At 36.3% G+C, this 26,058-nt stretch overlaps 1 protein-coding gene across 2 annotated transcripts in view; it reads left to right on the plus strand.

Moving 5' to 3' along the window:
- Positions 1-26,058, plus strand: part of FNTA (farnesyltransferase, CAAX box, alpha) — a 43,188-nt gene that overhangs the window by 13,728 nt on the left and 3,402 nt on the right. The window contains exons 6-9 of one of the 2 annotated variants that reach the window (XM_043984767.1): positions 5,335-5,483; positions 16,228-16,290; positions 20,060-20,231; positions 20,681-21,377. In XM_043984767.1, coding sequence (XP_043840702.1) covers positions 5,335-5,483; positions 16,228-16,290; positions 20,060-20,231; positions 20,681-20,803 — 507 coding nt within the window. In that variant the 3' untranslated portion in view covers positions 20,804-21,377. Of the gene's footprint in view, positions 1-5,334; positions 5,484-16,227; positions 16,291-20,059; positions 20,232-20,680; positions 21,378-26,058 lie in introns of those variants that run through there. The other variant, XR_006354839.1, reaches the window with a different exon arrangement.

Raw genomic sequence — 26,058 nt, forward strand, 5'->3', positions numbered from 1 at the left:
ATCACAGTTCTGTAGCTTAAACACAAATGTGTTGCTATTACGTTTATTAGTGAATAATATATCCAAAAGTTGCCAAAGTAAAACTTGCTTTGAAACTTTATCTTTTTTTAAAAAAATGTACACTATTTTGATCTTAAAATGTCATGGACCTCTCACAAGTACAAAAGAATGTAGAAAAGGTCATGGAACCAAGAAAGTGTAATTGAAACTTTTATTAGTGACATATTTTTAAATACAGCCAAGCCATAGAATATAGTATAAATTAAATATTTAGGTTTTTTGGAGATGTTCTTTAGCATAGGAGCATAAATTTAGAGGCCCCCCCCAGCTATGTTTCTAATTCATAAGTTAAAATTCTAAACTTCCAAGTTGAATTAGTGTTGCCCATTATTACTTTTTCAAAGGGATTTAAGAGGGCTCAACAAATCACCCAGTTGAGCTCAATGCCCTGCTTAAAACCATCTTAAAAAGTTCCAAGGGTGATAATTCCAAAGGGCTACTGAGACTGTCAAATGGTTTCAAGATTCTAAAACTGAGTACATGTAATTCTATTCTTTGTTTTTGAATCTAATATATTTGATCTAATTTGTACCAAATTAATCATCAATTGAAAAAAATGAATAATTTTATATATGGTTGGTAAATAGTTAAAATAAAAATAATAAACTTTAAAAAACACTGTATAACTGTCCACATGGAAAACCAGTTAGTTCGAAATAGTTTGACCAGTCTTTGATGTTTGGCACATCTTGTTGAAGCTTTTCCTAAGGAGCTATAGTGTATAATCATAAGTTTATGGGAATATAAAACTTACCTTTTCACTAAAATTAGTACTTCCTAATTGTATCCAATAGTCTATTTTGAAATAAACTATTATAAAACTGAAATTATTACATTGTAAATTTGCCAATTATTGAGTCAGAAATAAAATTCCAGCCATTGAACTCTCCTTTTCTTCAACCCCTCTGTAGCATTTAACACTCAACTTCCCATTCCTCAAAATTCTGCTCCCTTTAGCTTTCAAGGAAATGTACTTTTCCTGGTTCTGCAGTCTTTGTGGCTGCTTCCTTTCAATCCCCTTTCCTATTTCCATAACAGTTCAGTGCCTCAAATATAGTAAGTACTTAATAAATGCTTGATGACTTACTGACTTACATTTTCTTATAGCACAACACCTAATAAAGGATGGTGAATGGAACCATAAAGTCTCCCTTTCATACCACTTGCTTGGTTTTATTTTGTGTTTTTTTTTTTTTGTATTTTTAGAAAATTATGTCATAAAGGCAAAGCATCGTTTTCAAAACTATCCTTGTCTGCTCTTTCCTTTGAAATTTTTCCTTCTGTTCTCTGCATTTTGGGGAAAAAAAAGTTTTTGTGGTCCTTCTTCCTTCCATCATTATTGGTACCTTCTTCCCTCTTAGCTTGCCTCCCTCCCCTTATTTAAAAGCCAACAGAAAAAAAGAAGAAACCTTATAACAAGTAAGCATGGTCAAGCAAAACAAATCCATATCATGGCCATGGCTAATATGTCTCTTTTTTGTACCTTGAGTCCATTGTCTCTCTGTCAGGAGATGGTTTCCTTGATTTGTCATAGATTCTTCTGGGAGATAGGTTTGGTCACTGGATCAGAATTTTTAATTATTTCAGAGTTGTTTTTCTTCACTATGTTGTTCTTCTATAAATTGTATCTCTGGTTCTGTTCACTTCATTCTGTATCAATACATATTACCCAGGATTCTCTGAAATTATTTTTTTGGTCATTTATTGTAGTATAATGGTATTCCATTACCTCTATATACCAGAGTTTGTTCAGTCATTCCCAAATTGATGGGGAGTAGTTTAGACTCTAGTTTTTCTTTCCATTTCCCACTTTTTAATCTCCCCTTCAGGATTAAGAAGTTTGTTTTGTGGCTATTCCCTTCTGGGTAGCCTCTGTCTTAACCACTCCTCAACTCAACTCTATCCTAGGCTTATATCCCTGTTGAGTTTAATGTATTAATACACCGAACTGTGAGTGTGTTCAACCCACTTTTATTAATTTCAAATAAGAGTAAGGCTTATTCCCCTTGTATTTGTATAATCTTCCCACACCTCATTTAGTTCTACCCCTCTTTCTCATTTTTGCACTAATATATTTCTTTTACCTTTCAAAACACAGAATAGAACCAGTTTATCCTCATGTCCTGTTCTAACTCAAATATCTTGTAAAGATGTTTCTGAAGTGACATTTCTTCCCCCTTGCCCTTAGAATTTTAGCTTTACCTGATAATACAGGCTCATCAGAATGCTCATATAGTTTCACATTTCTAAGTTTCTTTGGATTTGTGTTTGTATTTCAGTGTTCCTACTCAGCTCTGGTCTTTGTATAAGAAGTGCTTGAAAGTCCTTCCATTGAGTCCTTTTTTCCCCCTGTAGGATTATACTCAGTTTTGTAGGGTAAATTATTCTTGGTTATAAGCTTTTATCTTTTCCCTTTTGTAGTACTACAAAATTTCTTCTGGTTTTTAATAGAAGCTGCTAGGTCTTGTGTGATTGTGACTGACTTTGATATTTGAACTGTTTCTTTCTGGATGCTTACAGTATTTTTTTTCCCTTAATAGGGGTTTGTTTCAGGAAGTGTTTAGTGTATTCTTTCTTCACCTTATAATAGATCTGGACAATTTTTATTTATGATTTCTTGAAAATATTGTCCAGGCTTTTTTTTTTAAAAATGGTTTGTAAGGAATCCAATGATTCTTCATTATCTTCTCTTGACCTTTTTTTTAAGATGACTTTTAAAATATTAGAACTTATGTTTTTTTCCCAGTGTTTTGATTTTTTTCGAGTGTTTCTTGCTGACTCATGAAGTCATTGATTTTAGTTTGACCTGGTCTAGTTTTCAGGGACTATATTACATAAGCTTCTTATTTTCCTATGCAATTCTGTATTTTTCTAATGTGTCTCAATTCTGATTTTTTTTATACCTTTGAGATTTTGTAGATTTTCTCTTTCTCTACTATTGTCAACCTAGTTTACACCTCATAGAGGATTTGGGTGGATTATAACAGTAGCCATTTAGCTGCTTGCCCTTACTCATTTTTCTATATTTTAATCCATTTATTCCTATATGCCATGCACATTATACTAATCTCTCTGTCTTTATCTTTATATGTTACTTCTCTTGTCCAAGAACCTACAGAAAGAGCCTATATTACCTATCATATCAAGTCCAAACTCCTTTAAGGCTTTTGAGGTCCTCCATAATCCAGTCCATTTTGTCTAACAAACATTTCATTCCATTACTTTCCTAAACAAATCTTCCAACCTAGTTCACACAGAAATAGCTAGATATATCTTTTCTCTGTATCCTTTATTTTTATTTTATTTTTGAAGGCAATTGGTTAAGTGACTTGCCCAGGGTCACGCAGCTAGTAAGTGTCTGAGGTCGGATTTGAATTCAGGTCCTCCTGAATCCACTGTGCTACCTAGCTGCACCCCCCCCCATTCTTTTGTTTCCTCACCTACTATGTCCTTTTCCAACTCTTAACTCCTGTCAAAACCATTTTTTAATACTCAATTCAAATGTCCTTTCTTCTGTGTAAAGCTATTTCCAGCTAACCACCCTCCATTTCTCTCTTCTCTGAACATAATATTGCATTAGAAGTGGAGCCAGCATAATATATTTGAAAGAGCACATTGGACCAGAAGACCTACATTTGAGCGCAGCTTATGTCTTTCACTTGTTAGTTGATTTTGAGCAAGTTGCTTAACCTTTCTGGGTCTAAGTTTCCTTATCTGTAAAATGGGAATGTTCAACTAACCTCACTTGGTTGTTGCAAAAATAAAATGAAATAACTTGTAAAGTACTTTGTATACTATGAAATAACTTCCATATATAAGCAGCTGTTGTTTCTCTAATGACTTTATTTGTTTTCAAGGAGAAGAGACACAACAGTTTAAAGCAGCTTGCTGGGTTATAATTTATTGATGTTTAAAACTAAGGTTATAGCAAGGACATAGGCCACTTTGGTCCCCTTTGTCTTCATTCAGGCCTCTACAGCACATATGAGTTCTATCCATGACCTGACCAAATCTACCAACACTGCTGACTGACCCGAATGGCTCCTGAACATTGGAGTTTAAGCTTTTACTCAAGCAAAAGGAAACTAGAGCACTTTACAAACGCATCATTGTAGGATAAGGAGACCTCTGGCACCTTTGAGTACATCGGACCTAAGTAAGCTTATTAGATAAGGATGCATACAGGAGTAGGTATCATTACTTTGGTGCTCAATGGTTATTAGGCTTTTTAATTCATTAGTCATGCTATTTGTTTCTGGCCATGTTCTTTCTTCTTTCCTCTAGAGGAAGGATGCCTAGACTGACCAGACTTTCTCATTTATTATTACTTTCATAAAAGTTTCATAACAGCACGCAGTTAGTTTTTAGTTGTTCCCTAATTGTTAGTCTTATCTAACAAAACTAAGTCTTAGAAAGCAGGGACTATGTTTTATATTTAAATCTTAATTCACATAGTTTTTGTCATAATGCTGGGCACGTAGGAGATAAGTAAATACCTGTAGGTTGGCTGAAGTCAAAAGAATTATGTAATTGATTTATTCACAATTGCCCTATCCTGGCAAATTTGTCAATTTTTGTCAATAGAGTTTGACACTGAAGCTGCAGCAGTCCTGTTTTGCTTTCAGCCAGCTTCACTATTAACATGCTGCCCTTCTCTGTTTCCTTTTGGCTCCTACCTAACAAGATTTCGATTTCAAGAAGAGCCTTTTAAAATAAAAACATTTATTTTCTACTTCCTACTCTCAGTAAAGATGTGAACTAGAAAGGAGAATTAGAAAGGATGAAGGCAGCTCTGCTCAAGCTAGTATATAGTTTATCCCTACCACAAAGCTGATACTAGAAAGGAATTAAGCAGGGCACTGAATTGGGAAAGAAAATTTGTTCCTCTTGAATTTTATCTGCCTTGTAAGCTTCTTTTTTGTTTGAAATATTGACATTTTAAAAATTTAAATAATTTTGGAGTTTTCTAAGAATCCTTGATTCCCAAAATAAAAGGGTTAGATCAGACCATCTCTAAGATCCCTTCTAGCTTTAAAAATTTTAGCCCCTCTTCACTAATAGGACAATCAAAAGTTAATTAAAGGTTGTATTTGTACAGTGCAATTTATATTGAAGTAGCAAGACTTGTTAATGATTTTTTTTTTCAAAAATACTTGTTCATTGTTATCTCTTAGACTTGTGATTTTTAGTAATCTAAAAATTTTAAAATGCATATCAGGTATAGTAATCATAGAATTCCAGATTTTTCTCTTTTTTTTCCCCCTTTCTCTTTAGGAGTTCAAGCTTTGGGATAATGAGCTGCAATATGTAGACGAACTTCTCAAAGAGGATGTGAGAAATAACTCTGTCTGGAACCAAAGACACTTTGTAATTTCTAACACTTCAGGCTACAATGATCCTGCTATCCTGGAGAGAGAAGTCCAGTTAGTATACTTCTAGAATGACCAGTTACATTTGTAGTTCTTTTAAAATTCCTTTGGTGTTGTTACACAAGAGAAGTCAAATTTTTCTAGTATCCTTTGGCTACTTTTAAAGGTCTCCTAAATTCTTACTTCACTGCTTTTGATTTAGGCAGCATGGTGTGGTGATGATAGAGCATTGAATTTAGAGCAGAAAATCTGGATTCAAATCCTGCCTTGGGATAGGGACTTAAACTTTAACTTCTGTGAGCTTCAGTTTCCTCATTTGGAAGATGGGGTTAATACAGTGTTACAGTGATGCTCCAGCTAGATAATGTATGTCAAACACTATAAACAGGAGCTCTTTTAAGTAGAACATATAAACTCCTTCAGATTAGGGACTGCCAAAGGATCTAGGGCTAGAAAGGAACTCAAACTATTCTAGTCCAGTATTTTGTTTTACTGATGAAGGAATTGAGGGGAAATGACTTGTCCATGTTCCTACAAATAGCAAACATCTGAGTTTGGTCCTCTTGACTTCAGGCAGTGAATGGTTTTGAATGTTTTTTCTATTGTACCATGCTATGACTTCTCTCTATCCTCACCACCTAGTTCAAAGCATGAGCTAAATAAATGCTTGGGGATAGATTATGTTTTGATCGGTGTCGAGGCAACCGTAAGTTTTCAAAGGCTGTGGAGCGCAAGCTCTGGCAGGTCATATTAAATTAGAAAAGATTTGAAAACAACCCTGTTACGAGATTATCTGTCTTTTGTCTAAGGACCAGTCTAAGTCTTGTCACCAGGACTTTACTAGCTACTCATTAAACCATCTATGTAAGTCATGGAGGAGTTACTGTATATTGGTAGGGGGAGTGCCCACAAGCATGGAATCATAGAGCCTTGAAATTTTATCTTTTTTTTTTTAAGTGAGGCAATTGAGGTTAAGTGATTTGCCCAGGTTCACACAGCTAGTGTTAAGTGTCTGAGGCCAGATTTGAACTCAGGTACTCCTGACTCCAGGGCCGGTGCTCTATCCACTGTACCACCTAGCTGCCCTGAGCCTTGAAATTTTGAAGCAGTTATCAAATTATATTTGACTTATGTGAATATTCTTTGCATGTAAACACACAAAAGTGTCAGAGCTAAGTGCTATTTTGATAAATAGCACCTTGAAATGCAGGGGATTTTTTTTTTTTTTTTGGCAGGGCAATGAGGGTTAAATGCCTTGCCCAGGGTCACACAGCTAGTAAGTGTCAAGTGTATGAGGCCAGATTTGAACTTAGGTCCTCCTGAATCTCCAGGGCCAGTGCTTTATCCATTGTGCCACCTAGCCCTAAAGTACAAAGGATTTATACTTCTATAATGTATCCATGATTATGGGTGGGATAGCAAGCTCTTATCTTGTTAGCTTTTCATTTTATGCTTGAATTGATAACTTGCTTTAGAATTTATTTTATTTTATTTTACTTTTTTGCGGGGCAATTGGGGTTAAGTGACTTGCCCAGGGTCACACAGCTAGTAAGTATCACGTGTCTGAGGCTGGATTTGAACTCGGGTCCTCCTGAATCCAGGGCTGGTATTCTATCCACTGCACCACCTAGCTGCCCTAGAATTTATTTTTTAAAATAAAAATCTCTGTCCTTTTTAAACCTAGTTTAAGGTAGTCAGTCATGGTCTGAGTTATAAAAAGTTATTTCCGTAGACCTAAATACTATATAACCACCAAAAATGAGATATATTAATTTATTATTCTTTGGAGTTCTGGTTTAATTATTTAAAGTCAGTACTTAGTGAAATCATCGTCTCTAAAATTCATTGGTAAGAGGAATGTATTGGATTCTAAATTTCAAGGTAAGATATTGAAAAGTTAGATTGTCCAGAAATGGCTTTTAGCTCTCGTCTTTCTGTTCCTTACATAAGAACTGTTCATAATTCTGCTTCGGGCAATTACCTTTTCTACTGGACAGCAATGTTCAGGCCATTTCTAAAGCCCAGTACTAATTTTAACTAATATTTTTATAAAACAAAATTTTAGTGCCGCATTTCCCTTGAAATTCGTGGTAATAAGGATTTGATGCTCTCCATAGATAAAAGAATGGTGAGGGAGGTCGTTTTTCTGGACCATTTTGCAATTTAATGCTGTTGTATTAACTCAAAATATTTGAATGGATCTTGTTGATGTGGGTGTTCTCTTCAGTGGTGCAAATCACAACTTATCTACACTATCATCCTGTGCATACTTTGCCCTTGTCCTCTCATAAAATCCTCTATAAGGGGGATAACCAAGAAAGCCCTTCCTCTAGGTTCTTTTTTTTTTTTAACATTTGTGTGTTCTTAAATCCTTCTAAATAATATTTTTGTTCTCTTTTGTTACATGTCATTGCTGATAATGTATGTAAAGCTCTTTGCAAACTTTAAAGCATTACATAAATGCTAGCTATTATTACATTGCCTTTTAGGTGACCCCAGCAATTTTTATTCTTCAAAGATGGTATCCCATAATTGGCAGTTACATAGCCCAAAGCTGCTGCTACTTCTTTGGGGGGGGGGGCAGTGAGGCAGTTAGGGTTAAGTGACTTGCCCAGGGTCACACAGCTAGTAAGTGTCAAGTGTCTGAGGCCAGATTTGAACTGAGGTCCTCCTGACTCCAGGGCCGGTGCTTTATCCACTGCACCACCTAGCTGCTCCCCCCACCCCAAAGCTTCTTAAACTGTGGGTTGTGACCCCATATGGGGTTGTGTAACAATGTTGGGGTTGTGAAAAATTTGTCAATGGTAGGTTATTTATACCTATTTTATATACCTATGTGCCCGGGTTTGTGTAAAAATTTCTCAGGCAAAAAGAGGTCATGAGTGGAAAAGGTTTAAAAAGCCCTGATATAGTCTCACCTAGTAGAAGTATATTAGTCTTTTTTAAAAGATGAGGGTTTTTTAAGGCATTGGGGCGGGGGGGGGGGGGGGGGTTGAGGGTTAAGTGACTTGCCCAGGGTCACACAGCTAGTATCAAGTGTCTGCGGCTAGATTTGAACTTGAGTCCTTCTGAATCCAGGGCCAGTGCTTTATCCACTACACCACCTAGTTGCCCCCTGAAAGATGTGTTTTTATGCTTAGAATCTTTGAAAATGCTGTGTAATTTTCCAAAAGCAATCCAGCATTTTTTCCCCCTTGTATTCAATTCTGGATCCAGCTCATTGTTAGTCTCTGTAGTAAGCCAGATGGAAAGGTCCATGATCCTTAGGGTGCAACGACAAAGCACATAGACATAAACATTTTTACTTAAAGTTTTGAGTTCCAAATTCTATCCCTCCTTCCCTAAGGCAGTATGTAATCATATATGGGTTGTACACGTGCAGTTGTGTAAAACATATTGGTCATTTTGTGTAAGAAAACGAGTTTAAAAAAAGAAAAGAAAACTTGAGTAAAATTTTAAAATGAAAGAAAGTGAAAAATAGCATTCTTCAGTCAGTGTTCAGTCAATATCAGTTATTTGGAGGTGGAGAGTATGCTTCATTAGTCTTTTGGGATAGTCTTGCATCATTGTATTGCTAAGAACAGTTAAATCGGCAGCTAGGTGGCACAGTGGATAAAGCACCAGCCCTGGATTCAGGAGAACCTGATTTCAAATCCAGCTTCAGACACTTCACACTTACTAGCTGTGTGACCCTGAGCAAGTCACTTAACCCTCATTGCCCTGCCCCCCCCCCCCCCCAAAAAAAGACCAGTTAAATCATTCACAGTTCTTCAACAATATTGCTGTCACTATATACAACATTCTCCTGGTTCTACTCACTTCACTATACATCAGTTCATATAAGTCATTCCAGTCCTTTCTGAAATCATCCTGCTTGTCATTTCTTATAGCACAATAATATTTCATCAAAATTATATACCACAGTTTGTTTAGCCATTCCCCAATTGATACTCATTCCTTTGGATTTCCAATTCTTAGCCACCACAAAAAAAGCTTCTAGAAATATTTCTGTACAAATAGGTCTTTTTCTCTTTTGGGGGGATGTCTTTGGGATATAAACCTAGTAGTGGTATTGCTGTATCGAATATTTGTGGTTTTATATCCCTTTGGCCATAGTTCTCATCATTTCTTATAGCACAATTGTATTCCATTACATTCATACATCACAACTTGTTTGACCATTCCCCAGTTTATAAGCATTCCTTTGATTTCTAATTCTTAGTCACCACAAAAGGCTGCTAGAAATATTTTTGTGCAAATAGGTATCTTTTTTGGGATGTGGCAAAGAATATATTAATGCCTCTTGTTTAATGCTATTTTCAGTGATAAAATAGCAGTTTCTGATGTTGAACAATTTGATAGTACCATGGACTTTGGTGGCAAGAATGTATTTTTTTATTCAGGATCTTAAGTAACTATCATTAAAGCACCTGAAGGAGCAGTTGACATGCTGCATTTCCATTGGAGATGCTTTCCAAGAGCGTGGCAACAGGTACTGGCCTGGAAACATTGCTGTTCTCAAGGTTCTTGTTTCTCCATCATAGTCCAAAGGGGAGATGAGAAGGTAGCAGTGGTGGTTCTACCTGCCCAAGTGCTTACTGCTTCCCATCTCTTCCTCAGGGTACTCCTTTCTGTCAGCTAGACTGGACCGCTTGTCCTGTGAGTGGCAAGATGACTAGCCTTTGAAAGAGCCACTTCCTTAGATGATGGCTATTAGAGGTGACCTTGAAACAGAGCCAGAAGTCTGGAGGATGCCATTCTCAGAGCTCTTGTGCTGGTTTTCCTCTTGATGGCAGTTGGTTTGTGATTATTACACACGGTGATAAAAAAGTAGGGTCTCTTCCCCACAGTGATTTCTCCTATCATTGATGGCTGGGGGGATGGGGCTGGGCTAGTGGTAGGTCTGGTGGTTTGAGGAGCACAGTTGTTCCCATAGCCCAGGATCCTGGGCCATCCATCAGGGTCTGAGAAGATATGGCAGCCAAAGTGGAGGTAATTTGACTTGCCTAGCTTAGCTATGTGACTTTAAAGATGTTGTTTGACCTTTTTTTCTTTGCATTGCCTCATGCTGTTTTATAATGTAGTGATACTTTTAGGTTTTGCATATATGTCATGTCTGATGTGATCTAGAGATTGTGTTTGCTGACTGAATTAGTTTTGGGAATCTTTTGTCCTTTTGGGAGGTGGGGATTGCTTTACTTCTGTTAACTTTGAAATAATGATGTTACTCATTCCTGTCTTTGGTGAAGTTGGAGCTATAGTAAATGTTCTCTATATCTTCTCATCTTTATCTGTTCTTCTAATTTGGTATTGATTTTTAGCTTTGCTCCAATGAGTGAATAGTCAACATTCAGAATGTAGTTCACTGATCCCTGATTCAGAAATGACTCAACAAATCAATACCAGTTTCCTTGTCTAAGTAAGATAGCCATTTTCATTTCTTTGATGTCATTTAGTTTATCATAACCATTGCCTTGAAAACTAGGCATCTGTGGGGTCTGCAAATTTCTAGCCTTTTGTATTTCTTAATCCTTAACCATATTTTTTGCTATCCTCCTCAGACACACTTTATCATTGAAATCATGATATTAAGGTAGAAATTGACTGTTTACTCTCTCTCTTAAATAGATGTTGATAAGCTTTTGATGTTTTTGTTTTTTAGATTCTATTCATATTTTTTGTTTTTATATCCTCCACATCTCTCCTTATGTCTTTCCCTTTCCCTCCATTCCCAAAGAACCCCAAAAAAGATCTCTTTTAAACCCAGAGGAAAAAAAATCAGCAAAACTGATTACAGTTTTTAAAACTCTGATGTTATATGCAGTGTTTTCTACCTATGGAGCCTAACTTCTACAAAAGAGTATGGGGGAGGCATCTTCTCATATCTCTTTTTGGGACTAAGCTCACTCTTTATAATTTTACAACACTTTTTTTTTTTCCTTCTGGTGGTGGTTTTTTCCATTGACGTTGTTGTCGTAATTGTGCATATTGTTTATTGTTTTCTTGGCTTTGGTTTATAAGCTTTAATTACCTTCATAATGCTTATCATGTGTTCTGTAAGGCAAGATGACCAAGGGTTTGCCTGAAATGATGGTGGTTCTTGCTTTGGGGTTCACAGTGAAACCAACTCTGCCAGATCTTTTTTCATCTCTAAAAAGAACTCCCTAATAGGGTTCTTTAATTTCAGCTATATGTCTTCCTAGTCATTGGTCAAGGAATTTCCAATTAGAATACCAACAGGAAACACTGTGTTAAGATGATCTTTAAATCATCTTTAGCACTTTGGCAGGTTGCTGTGAAAGCTAAGGCCAAAGAATTCACCACAGAGTGGCCAGCCTACTGTAAACCTCTCCATTCTTAGGTTTCAGATTTTTTCTTTTTAATGTAAGTTCAATCATCAACATCTCAAGATGTGAAGAGAACTGTCTGAGAAACAACTTATACAGTTTAGTTGTTTTTAAACACATCTCTAAACTTAACCAGGTAATTAGACATTTTTCTATTTTTGACCCCTCTTATACTTCCATCTGTGTAACTTATCTAATGTTTTATTGGTGTTCTTTTTATGTTTTAAAATTTGAAATTATATTTTTCAATTAGCAAAAATCTGCCCACTTTCACCCCATCCCCAACCCCTGTTACAAACATGTGTAATTAAGCAAAACAAATTTTCACATTGACCATGTCTAAAAGAAAAAAAATGTGCACATGTGTTTCATTCTGTACTCTCATTTCTTTATCAGGAGATACTTCATATTGAGTCCTCTGGAATTGTGGTTAGACATTACACTGATGCGAGTTGCCATCATTTCATTGCTGTTTGATTTTACAATTTTGTTGTCCCTATATAAATTGTTTTCTCAGTTCTGTTCACTCTCTCACTCTCTTCCCAGGTTTCTCTGAAACTGTCCTCTTCACAATTTTTTATAGGTCAGTAACACTCCATTATGTCCATATACTATATCTCCTTCAGCTATCATCCGTTGATGGGGACCCTCTCAGATTACAAATTTTCGTCACTTCTAGAAGAGATAGGAATATATTTGAACATTCATAGAGTTTGAATAATATCTCTCTTAATCTACCCTAAAATTTCCCTTTCTCCCTTCTCTGACCTGTTTCCCTACTCTGAAATATATTCCTTTTTTTTTTTTTTTTTTTTTTTTTTTGGTGAGGCAGTTGGCCACGTGACTTGCCCAGGGTCACACAGCTAGTAAGTGTGTAAAGTGTCTGAGGCCAGATCCAAACTCAGGTCCTCCTGAATCCAGGGCCAGTGCTCTTATCCACTGCGCCACCTAGCTGCCCCTGAAATACATTCTTTATATGATTGTATATGTATATTCTTCACTCTGACCAGTGTACGTGACAGTGAGGTTCAAATCGCTCTCCCTACCTATTCCTCCTTGTTCATATATACTTCTATTTTTTCCCTGTAATATTATATTCTGTTTTGCTGGGTATGTTATTCTTAGTTGTAAGTATGCATCCTTTGCTTCATAGAATATCAATCCAAGTTCTCCTTTGTAGATGTGGCTGCTAAAGTTTGTGTGAGCCTCACTGTGGCTTGAATTCTTTCTTTCTGCCTACTTGCAACATTTTTTTCTTTGACCTTGAACCTTTGTATTTTAGCCATAATGTTCTTGGAAATTCAGGAAGTAACCGGTGGTTTCTTTCTGTTTCCATTTTGCCTTCTGGTTTTATGAAACCTGGACAGTTTTTCTTCAAGACTTCTTGAAATATGATGTCTGGGCTCTTTTTTTTTTTTTTTTTGGTGAGGCAATTGGGGTTAAGTGACTTGCCCAGTGTCACACAGCTAGTAAGTGTCAAGTGTCTGAGGCCGGATTTGAACTCAGGTACTCCTGAATCCAAGGCTGGTGCTTTATCCACTGCGCCACCTAGCTGCCCCAGTCCATTGATTCTTAAATTATATTTCCTCGATCTGTTTTCTAAGTCGTTTGTCTTTGCTAAGAGATTCCTTACATTTTCTATTATTTTTTGGATGTTTTGACTTTGTTTTAATATTTCTTCATGTCTCATAAAGTCAAAGATTTTGATTTGGTCCATTTTAATTTTTAGAAAGTTTGTTGGCTTGGGCAAAGTTTTATACCTCTTGGGTCAAGTTGAGAATTTCCTTTTTAGTTCTTCTATAGTTTTAATTTCCTGTCCAGTTTTTTCTTCTAGAGCCCAGTTCATTTATTTAAGACAAAACAAAACAAAACCTTTTTTAAAAAAAACCTCTAGTTTATCTTTTCCCAGAAGTCTAATTGAATTTGTGCCCAGCCTGTTTTCCTTTCTGACTTTGCAGATAGATAATTCTTAGTAATTTTCTTCTTTGGGTTTTGTATCTTGTAGCTGTCACCATAATAGCTTTTTATGATGGGATTCTTATTTGTTTACCCATTTTTCTAGACTACTTCCTGATTTTGGACTTTGTGTTAGGACAAGACTCATTTTTGGAAGAAATGTCTAGGCTGGTTTTGTTGCTGCTTTTTTAGGAATACTGAATGTTACTCCCAGTTCTCAAGTACAGCTCAAACTGATTAACTACAGGGTTTCACTGCTCCCAAAGTGGTAAGATCCAGGGTAAAGTCTAATCTGAACTCTGAACTCTGAAAATTCCTGACCTGGGTTTGCATCTGAGAAGCAGTTGACTGCTGCTGAATTCATTCTCTACCAGCCAGCCAGCTAGTTGTGCTGATTCAGAGCGACAACTTCAAGTCTTTCTTGAATTTGTTTCCTGCCCTGAATATTCCTCTGGAGGCTTCTGACTGGCTTGGACACTGAAACTGAGAGCCCTCTACTCCTGTCATGCAAGCCACACCACTGCTTCTGGCTTCTGAACTTTGTTCTTGCTATGTACATAGCTCAGAACTCTTGAGCACTCTTTACCCCACAACAGCACCCTTGAACACAGATCCCTTTCTCAGTTCACTCTGGGTGGATCTGTGACTCTGATGCTCTTTTTTTTTTTTTTTTTAAGTGAGGCAGTTGGGATTAAGTGACTTTCCCAGGGTCACACAGCTAGTAAGTGTCAAGGGTCTGAGGCCGGATTTGAACTCAGGTCCTCCTGACTCCAGGGTCGGTGCTCTATCCACTGCGCCACCTAGTTGCCCTGTCTGATGCTCAAAATACCTCTCACTACTCACCATCCTCCTCCCACAAAGTGGAAGCCCTCCTTTATATAATTATGGATAGTCAAAAAAATCAAGATATTGGCAGTGTCTGAGAATACACACTTCTGGTTTTATACCTCTAATTATTCACCTCTACCAAGAGGTGGAAGATATGTGTCAACATTAGTTTTTTGAAGTCATGGTTAGTCTCTGCTTTACTCAAAGTTCTAAGATCTTTCAGTTATTTCACCTGACATTATGATGGTCATCAAGTAAATTGCTCAAATTAACCCTCTTATAGGAAAAGCCTGTATCCTCAATGGACTGTAATGTAAGGCATCCCTTTCTTATTCCTGCACTCGTTCTCTTATGGCAACAAAGTAACCAGCATCATAGTTTTCTCCTTTTACTTGTCAGTTCTTCATACTTCATTCCATATCTGTTCATACAAGTTTTTCCATGTTTCTTGGAGTCTGTCAATCTTCTTTCTACTTTTAATTAAAGCTGGTCCTCAGGAAACAGATTGTTTCTGAGAAAATACTTAGGACATTTCTAGAGTGGTAGCCTTCCCTATGTTGGTGTAGCTTCCAAGAAAGAATGCAGTGTTGTCACCATGAGGAATCAGGGTAGAACTTTTGGGCATCTTTAATCAGTGACTTTTTATTCTGAAAATCCAGGTTTAATGTTAATTTGTAGATAATATGGAGGCAGCTAGGTGTTTCAGTGTCCAGGCCAGTCAGAAGCCTCCAGAGGAATATTCAGGGCAGCTAGTACTGGACTTGGAGACAGGAAGACCTAAATTCAAATTCTGCCTCAAACTTAATTGCTTTTTCACCCTAGCAAAACATAACCTCTCACCTTAGGGATCTTCATTTATAAAGTAGGGATAATATAATTTACCTCCCAGGGTTGTTGTGAGGATAAAAAAGAGATATTTGTAAACACTTTGCTAATCTTAAAGCATTATAAAAGTGCTAGCTATTTTGGGGGAAAGGAGGGAAGGAATTGGGGTTAAGTGAATGGACTAGGTTCATACTGCTAGTAAATGTCTGACATCAGATTTGAACTCGGGTCCTCCTGATTCTAGGGCCAATGCTCCATCCACTGCTCTACCTAACTGCCCAAATCAGCTATTATTATTAGTTTCACCTTGACCTGGCTAATTTGAATATAGAACCACAGTTCTTCATCTTCCTCTCCAGTTATGTGCTAGGACCAACAATAACGATAAAGGTGAAGAAAAATTTGTGATGTTGCCTTAAGTCCAGGAGCAGAGAGCATAATTATTCCCTTCAGAAGGGAAGCCTCCCATAGAGTAAAATTATATTTCCAACCGTTCCCTATTGAGGGGGTTATGTTCCTTCCGAGAATTGGCAGGAAATATGAGGAATAAAATGTGTAAGTAAACATCTTTAATGCCTTTAATGATGCTAATCACTAGAATTTATACCATGGTTTGCTGCCTTTATTTCAGGGAACTCTATTTAGGTATGGCTGACTAGGAGATACCAAAGGCACCTAAAAGACAAGTAGATAGGTGTGAGAGAGAGAGAGAGAGAGAGAGAGAGAGAGAGAGAGAGAGAGAGAGAGAGAACTAACCTTACCTAAAGCTAAGTTGTTGGCCTAATTCCTATGGTTGAATTTTCTTTTCTAAGTGTTCATGCTCCCCTCTTTTCTTTTGTCAGGTATACTCTAGAAATGATAAAAACAGCACCACATAATGAAAGTGCTTGGAACTATTTAAAAGGGTAAGATGTTTTTTATTTGGGAATTTCTTTTTTAACTTTAAGCACACACTTTATTCATTCATTTGGTTTTTGTTTGTTTTGGTGGGCAATGAAGGTTAAGTGACTTGCCAAAGGTCACATAGCTAGTAAGTGTCAAGTATCTGAGGCTGGATTTGATCTCAGGTCCTCCTGAATTCAGTGCTGGTGCTTTATCCACTATGCCACCTAGCTACCCAAGCACACACTTCATCAATAACGATGATAACCTCTTAGCTTTTAAAATTTGCATTCCTATACAGTTTAAAGTTTGGGTTGGGAAATGTCTTCTAAATATAAAAACTTAAATGTCAATTTAAACATGGATTTAATTTTTATCTAGATCTCATACATGTAAAAATAGGACATGGTAAATCTGTTTTTCAGTCAGTCAACAAGCATTTATTAAGTTCTTATTATATGTTAGGTACTATGCTAAGTACTGGGAACATAGATAGAAGCAAAGACAGCTTTTTTTCTCCAGGTACTCCAATTCTAATGGGGGGTTGGGGGAATAACACACAGAAGGTGGCTGTGACGAATAGCTGGCCTGGGCCAGGAGGAGCTCACCCATGAGAAATAGGGGCCATAGACACAGACAGAGTTCTTAGAACTGTTAATAAGTTACACTTGGTCACATTGAAGGACTTGAGCATTTCAGTCCAAAATTCCTTTTAAACTACCACTTTTTCCTTAACAGTAAACCAAGACACAAATATGGTGTTGATACCTAAAACAGAGAAAGAAAATTATAGACCAATTTCCCTAGTGAATATTGATGCAGAAATCTCAAATAAGATATTAGCAAGGAGATTACAGCAAGTGATCACCAGGATAATACACTATGGCCAGGTGGGATTTATACCAGGAATGCAGGGCTGGTTCAACATTAGGAAAACTATTAACATAATCAACCACATCAATAAGAAAACCAACCAAAATCATATGATTATCTCAATAGATGCAGAGAAAGCTTTTGACAAAATACAGCACTCATTCCTAATAAAAACACTAGAGAGCTTAGAAATAGGTGGTGCTTTCCTTAAAATAATAAGCAATATCTACCTAAAACCATCAGCAAGCATTAGATGTAATGGAGATAAGTTAGAGGCATTCCCAGTAAGATCAGGGGTGTCCACTATCACCTCTGTTATTTAATACAGTACTAGAAATGTTAGCTTTAGCGATCAGAGAAGAAAAAGGAATTAAAGGAATTAGAATAGGCAAGGAGGAAACAAAACTATCACTCTCAGATGATATGATAGTGTACCTAGAGAATCAACTCAAAAATTACTTGAAACAGTTAACAACTTTAGCAAAGTAGCAGAATATAAAACAGATCCACATAAATCATAGCATTTCTATACATGACCATCAAAGTCCAGCAGCAAGAGATAGAAAGAGAAATTCCATTTAAAGTAATAGTAGACAATATAAAATACTTGGTAGTCTACTTGCCAAGACAAACCCAGGAATTCTATGAACACAATTAACAAACACTTTTCATACAAATAACATCAGATCTAAATAATTGGAAAAATATCAATTGCTGATGGATAAACTGAGCTGATATCATAAAAATGACAATTCTACCTAAATTAATTTACTTATTCGGTGCCATACCAATCAGACTACCTAAAAATTATTTTATAGAGCTAGAAAAAATAATAACAAAATTCATCTGGAAAAACAAAAGGTCAAGAATATAAGGGGCAGCTAGGTGGCGCAGTGGATAGAGCACCGGCCCTGGAGTCAGGAGTACCTGAGTTCGAATCCGGCCTCAGACACTTAACACTTACTAGCTGTGTGACCCTGGGCAAGTCACTTAACCCCAATTGCCTAACTTAAAAAAAAAAGAATATAAAGAGAAATAATGAAAAAATGCACAGGAAGGTGGGCTAATTGTACCAAATCTGAAGCTTTACTATAAAGTAGCAGTCAATCAAAACTATCTGGTACTGGCTAAGAAATAGGGTGGAGGATCAATGGAATAAGTTAGGTACAACAGACACAGTAGTAAATGACTTTAGTAATGTACTGTTTGATAAACCCAAAGACTCCAGCTTCTGGGATAGGAACTCAGTATTTGACAAAAACTGCTGGGAAAACTGGAAGAGAGTATGGCAGAAACAAGGCATAGACCAACATCTTATACCTTATACTAAAATAAGGTTAAAATGGGCATGTTATTTAGATATAAAAGGTGATGCCATAGGTAAATTAGGAGAGGAAGGAATGGTTTACCTCTCAGATTTATGGAAAGGAGAACAGTTTATGTTTGAAACAAGATACAGAGAATATTATGAAATGCAAAATGAATGATTTCGATTACATTAAATTAAAAAGGTTTTGTACAAACAGAAGTAATGCATCCAAAGTTAGAAGGGAGACAGAAAACTGGGAAAAAAAATTTATAGCTAGTACTTCTGATAAAGACCTCATTTCTAAAATATATCAGGAACTAAATCAAATTTATAAGAATCCAAGTCATTCCCCAATTGAGAAATGGTCAAAGGATATGAACAGGCAGTTTTTTTGATGAAGAAATCAAAGCTATCTATTGCCATATGAAAAAATGCTCTAAATCACTATTGATTAGAGAGATGCAAATTAAAACAATTCTGAGGGTACCACCTGATACCTATCAGATTGGCTAATATGACAAAAAAGGAAAATAATAAATGTTGGAGAAGCTGTGGAAAAATTGGAACACTAATGCATTGTTGGTGGAGCTGTGAACTGATCCAACCATTCTGGAGAGCAGTTTGGACCATGCTCAAAGGGCTATAAAGCTGTGCATACCCTTTGACTCAGCAATACCACTATTAGGTCTTTTTCCCAAAGAGATCATAAAAAATGGAAAAGGACCCACATGTACAAAAATATTTATAGCTGCTCTGTACGTGATGGCAAGGAATTGGAAACTGAGGGGTTTCCCATCAGTTGGGGAATGGCTGAACAAGTTGTGGTATATTAATGTAATGGAATACTATTGTGCTGTAAGAAATGATGAGCAGGCAGATTTCAAAGAAACCTGGAAGGACTTGCATGAACTGATGATGAGTGAGATGAGTAGAACCAGGAGACCATTGTATACAGTATCAGCAACATTGTGTGTTGATCAACTGTGATAGACTTGCTTCTTCTCAGCAATACAATGGCCCAAGATAGTTCCAATGGTTTCATGATGGAAAATGCTCTCCAAATTGAGAAAAAAAAAAAAGAACTGTCGAATCTGGATGCTGATTGAACCATACTATTTCTATTGTTTTTGTTGTTTTTCTGTTTTGAGATTTTTCCTTTTTGCTCTGATTCTTCTCTCATAACATGACTAATGTAGAAATATGTTTAATATGATTGCACATATATAACCTGTCAGATTACTTGCTGTCTTTGGGAGGTGGGAGGGGAAGGAGGGAGAAAAATTTGAACCTAGAAATCTTATAAAAACAAATGTTGAAAACTATCTCTAAATGTAACTGGAAATAATTTGTTTTGTTTGTGAAAAAAATACAACAAAACAAAACAGTGAACCAAAAGATAATCATATGAACCATCTTATAGGAAGTACCCTTGATGGACTGTATTGTAAAGCAACTTTCTTGTTACTGCTCTAGTTTTCTAGAGTCAACATTATTCTCTGTTCTTTTTACTTGGCATTACACATTAGAAATAAGTTGCCTAAGATGAACAAAGCACAAAGATTTTACCTAATCTACATTATAATTCTTAACTTTTTTTTCTTTTTTTTTAGGATTTTGCAAGATCGCGGCCTTTCCAAGTATCCCAATCTACTAGAGCAATTGTTAGATTTACAGCCAAGTCACAGTTCTCCCTACCTGATTGCCTTCCTTGTCGATATATATGAAGATATGCTAGAAAACCAATGTGACAACAAGGAAGATACACTTAATAAAGCATTAGAGGTGAGCTACTAGGTCTTCTATTCTATTCCAGGCAGTCTAAATTTCATTCTATATCACTCCTGATACCCAAGAATAGAGTTAGCACAGTGCAACTAACTTTATATCTTATCCTCCATAAGAAGTCAGGATTTACTTATGGTTGGTTTGGGATAGCATCTTTTAAATTCCCTATCATAGACTATTCTAAAGCTGCCTCCAGCAGTATTGTTGCCATGATGATCTCCTATTTCTGATGCTCCTATTTCATCTGTTGCTTTCTCCTACCAAAGAGGAAAAAGAAATACTGATATGTTAAAACATGTTACCAGTGATGAAAGATTAAGAAACTGCCCTAAAATTAATTACTACTTGTAGGATCTGTTGCTTATTGACTTAGAGTAAATCACAGCACAGTGGGGTTGGCTATAAATGGAATTATATCTTAAAGTATTACTATTTTTCATTTCTAGTTATGTGAAATTCTAGCTAAAGAAAAAGACACTATAAGAAAGGAATATTGGAGATATATTGGAAGATCCCTTCAAAACAAACACAGCACAGAAGGAAGTTTGCCAACAGATAAGCAGCAATAACAGCATTCAGAAGACACTAATGGAATAGTTTTATTTTTAAAAGAATCTTGGAACAAGGAAGTGTGACATGGCTTAAAACCAGAGGGATCATTTCCTTCTACCTGTGTGGGTGTGTGACAACAAGTACATTGCACAGGTATTGCTTCCTAACAAGCACTAAGCATAATAAGTACTCTTTGGGCACTGCTGCTATTCAGACTAACTCTAGAAGTATTAATTTGGCTGTCTTTTTAAAGTAAAATAATTCCTTAAAATAACAATCCCCAAATGAATTGTTGAATAATAAATAATTCCATGTTTGTTTATTTTTAAAGGCCCTAAACAATCTGTTCTTTTCATCTATTTCTTACCACTCAGCTCCTTCCTAAATAGTACATATGACAGATTTGCAGTGGTAACAATTACAGATAACTTGTATATTGTGGAGGTAACATAGACTATAAGCAAGGAATACAATTGCTGCAATACATTAGAGCTATTACAGAAGCTGCACTGGTAATATCTTGCTATCGCTTTAACTGACTAAATGGCAAAATGGTTTTGTAATAAAACTGTAGATACACCTAAAACAGTATGTAGTGGTGGTGTGTGGTATTTTGTTTTCATAGCATTTAACTGGTTCCCTTCTGAGCTTAAATCATGTCATCTTATGAACCAGCTGCAAGGGAAGTCCCATTGGTTTGGGGGTTCAAAAACAAAGCACAGAATTGGAGAAGAGGACCTTAAAAGAGAAAGTTGGCAGAATTTCCTATTCTAGCCTCAGGGAGGCACATATTGGTTTAAATAAGTTTCCCTTATTCTGTTCAAGGAAATAAAATTCAGGGTATGAAGATAAGTAGTAATTGGTTTGGCTGTTCTTTGGTGTTGGATGATATACCTCATGAACTTTTGTTTTATTATTTTGCATCTTCGTTTTTTAAAACTTATAAAATTTACCTAATTCCAAAAATCTCCAGGTTCCAATACAAATTCAGTTTAACTGTTGTTTATAGAGTGTTTCAACATTGGACTGGAATGACTTATGTTTCCAAGACTAAAGGGCCTTTAGACAGAAATGTATACATAAAGAGGTAACACATATTATATCATTTTAATAGCTGTAAGTGTAGGTGCCATAAAAAATTGATACGGGTACCTGTTTTAACAGCACCACAAGGTATAATACTGTAACAATGCCCCTTAGAGTAGCATGGAATTTTAAGACAGTGACCTATTGCATTTAAATGGGCAGTCTTCCTATCCTTTAATTTTTTAAAATTATGATTATGTCTATATACAAAGGACAGAAAAGAGATTATAATGAATTGTAACTCTTGTACACAGCTTTTTTTTTTTTTAATCACTACTTTAACAGAGTAGTATTCATTGCCCTGCTTTTGAGTCATTTGTACTTCTTCCTTCTCATTTCTGCGTATTTTTAAAATATCTCATTGACACTCCTTTTCTCTCTCTCCTTTTTTTTTTTTGGTGAGGCAGTTGGGATTAAGTGACTTTCCCAGGGTCACACAGCTAATAAGTGTTAAGTGTCTGAGGTCGGATTTGAATTCAGGTCCTCCTGACTCCAGGGCCAGTGCTCTATCCAATGCACCACCTAGCTGCCCCCCCCCCTTTTTTTTGGATAGGATTATCAGTACTATCCCTACAAGTATCTCCCCAACCCCCAAAAAAGCCTTTCCTTTTAAGAAATAAGTATAGTTAAATTAAATTTACACATTGATCATATCTGAAAATATGTCTGGTTCTCTACCTATGTATGGTCCATTACTTCTCTCTCAGGAAGTGGGAATTAAGCTTTATTAGCAGTCTTCTGGAGTCATGATAGATCATTGCATTGATGATCAGAGTTCTTAGATCTTTTACAGTTGTTGTCTTTTACAGTATTATAGTCATTCTAGAAATTGTTCTGCTTCTATTCACTCTACTGTGCCTCTGTTCATTCAAGTCTTCCCAGGTTTCTCTGAAACCATCCCGTTTCATAATTTAAGCTTTAATAATCTATTCATATAGCATAATTTATTCTGTCATTCCACAGGTGATGGGTACCTGCTTTGTTTCTATTTCTTTACCACAATGAAAGGGCTGCATTAGTAGTGTGCTACTAGGACTCATTTGCCTACATACAGCTCCTTTGACTTCTTTGGACTATATGCCATGTGGTAATGGGATCCAAGAGTCAAAAAGTGTGCATAGTTTAGTGTATTTGGGAAAATAGTTCTAAATTATTTCTCAGAATGGTTAAATCAATACATAGCACCATCCACAGAGTATTAGTATTCCTATCCTCCCAAAGCTCTGCAACAGTTGTCATTTTTCACTTCAATAATCTTTGCCAATGATAGGTGTAAGGTAGAAACTCAGGGTTATTTTAATTCGAATTTGTCTTATTAATAATTTGGAGCATTTTTCATATGGTGATTGATAGCTTGTTACATATGGTTGTTGACAGCTTCTTTTGAAAACTTGTCTGTTCTTTTGACTATCATTTGGGGAATGGCTCTTGTCCTTTATTTGTATGTGTGTATCTGACTTTCTGGACTCAACACTCTGCTTTAGCTGCAGTCTCACTCTAGAACCTCCCTCAAAACCTGTGACCTCACCTGGAATATCCATCCATCACTGTAGCTTTCTCATCTTAGAATATCCATCTGCCATGCCTTCTCTCCTGGTGAATTCCTCCAGGGGCCTCCATTTTGAGGAGCAGCTCAGGATGGCCAACCTTTTTCATTCATTCCTTACTGTGATTCTGACTTTCCAATCTTGAATACGTGCAGCTGTGTGGGTACTTTCATCTCCCAGCTCTGCCCCACTCCTTCTGCCTTCTTCTTGTTTTTGAGTTCCTTTTTATATGTTGTCTTCTCCACACCTCCATTAGAATGTAAGCTCCTTGGGGCAGCTAGGTGGCACAGTGGATAGAGCACCGGCCCTGGAGTGAGGAGTACCGGCCTCAGACACTTAACACTTACTAGCTGTGTGACCCTGGGCAAGTCACTTAACCCCAATTGCCTCACTAAAAAAAAAAAAAAAAGAGAGAATGTAAGCTCCTTGAGGCTTTTTGTTTGTATTTGTACCTCCAGTACTTAGAACAGTTCCTGGTACATAATAACCACTTCATAAATGCTTATTGTCTGCCTTCCAATTCCCTGTTTTTTATATCATGCTTTTATTAGAGAAACTTGCTATAATAGTTTTTCTTAATTAGTTTCCTTTTAATTCTAACTGCATTGCTTTTTGTTTGTGGAAAAAACTTCCAATGTATGTAATCTAAATTATCCATTTTTATCTCCTGTGTCCCTCTCTATCTTTTATTTAGTAAAAAATTCACTTCCTCTCTGTAGTTGTGAAATATATCCCTTTCCCTTTATCCTCATTTGTGATAGGACGTTTTATATCTACATTATATCCATTAAATATATAGTGTAAAATGTTGACCTAAATCTAATTTCTGCCACACTGTTTTTCTCAACAGCTTTTTGTTGAACAGTGAACTCATCCCAGTAGCTAATGTCCTTGCTTTTATTACACTATATTCAGTTGTTTCTGTACGTTGTCTTCCTAATCTGGTCCACTGATCAACCTTCCAGTTTTTTTTTAACCAAAACCAAATAGTTATGATGCTTACTACTTTGTGACATAGATTGAGAACTGATAATACTAAGCTCCCCTCTGTCCACCTTTCTTTTTTTTCTAGTGAAAATTCTTTTTCTTCCAGAAGAATTTTTGTTATTCTGTCTAGTTCTGTAATGTTACCTTTTTGGGGTAGATTAGTATAATACTCATTCTATAAATTGATTTATGTAGTTTTGTAATTGTTGTTATATTGGTATGACCCAACTACAGGCAATTAATATCTCTTCATTTAATTTGTCTTTGTTTTTTAGAGTGTTTTGTCACTATATAATTTCTCTGCGTGCCTTAAGTGCAGACCCAGATATTTATACATTCTATAGTTATTTTGAATGATACTTCTTTTTTATGTAAAACATTTTCATACCACTCATTTTATACAAGAAGACTTCAAGAAACATCTGTATATAAAAAGAGAACACCAGCAAAAGGCTACATTACACCCATCGCTTTCATTTCCATATATTTATTACTCATGTGTAATATAGCTTTCTTCTCTCCCCCTCTCTTAGGGCACTAGTGACCTTATTACTAATTCAGGGATTTTTTTCCCTGTCTTCTCAGCACTCAAGCTTCTTGACTAAACTCAACATTCTTAGACTTCCATAAAACTACCTTTCCTTATTGTTATCTTATCTCTCTTATTACTTGTCTCCTTTTGTTGTTTCCTCTTCCTCTCTAAACTGACACTTCAAAACTGTGGGTCCATTCATCAGTCCTGTGTTTTCATTTCCTCTTGCCTCATCCTAGTCCAGGCCTTTATTCTAGATTATTACTCTCTTTGTTTCCATTTTGGCCCTGTCTCCAGTTCGGAAAGCACAGTAATCTGCCAGACTAATTAACTTCATTAAGTTGTTTTCATTATGTCACCCTACTCAAATTTCTCATCGTTCCCTGTTTACTACTTAATCAAATTGAAACTCCTTCACCTGGTTTTCAAAGGGCTGAACCCTTCCTAACCCCAACCTATTTCTTTTCCCATGTATTTGCAATTTAATTTATACCATCTGCTTCGTCCCAAAAAAGTATTGATGCTTTTTGCTTGTATAGCAGAGCCTTTATTTCACTTCTCTCCTGCTCTTGAACCCTTCAGTGAACCCTGGTTTTTTCTGGCTCCTCATCTGGATAACACTAACAGAGATGAGAATGTAGTCTTAAGCCGACATTATCCTAGAATTCAGCAGTTATTGATGTTTTTTGAACTTGGATTTCTGGTTTTGGAAGCTTCTAAGGAGAAGAAAGCCAGAATAAGCTGGAAGCACAAGAAAGGTCAAGTTGGGCATCTGATATTTAGGTACTGGCTCTGCTGCTCCTTCTTCCTTGACTCAACTAGTCTTGGCTTATAGACAGTTGGAACTAGAATCTAAGGCTTCTACTCCACCTCCAGCTTCAATCCAGGAATTGATGGAACATGCTACTCTAGAACACAAGTTTTTTAAGAAAATAGGCCAATCAATTAAATTAATATAGTATCACAGTTTTCAAAAGACTTTCCACCTACTGTAGCAAGGACTCAGTTGTTTGACAAAAGCTGGGAAAACTGGAAAGTGTAGCTGAAATTGGGTTTAGGTCAGCATCTCACAACATACCAATTTAGGTTCCAAAAGTATACATGACCTAGATACAAAAGA

This window comes from Dromiciops gliroides, chromosome 2, assembly GCF_019393635.1.
Source record: "Dromiciops gliroides isolate mDroGli1 chromosome 2, mDroGli1.pri, whole genome shotgun sequence".
Taxonomy (NCBI): Eukaryota; Metazoa; Chordata; class Mammalia; order Microbiotheria; family Microbiotheriidae; genus Dromiciops; species Dromiciops gliroides.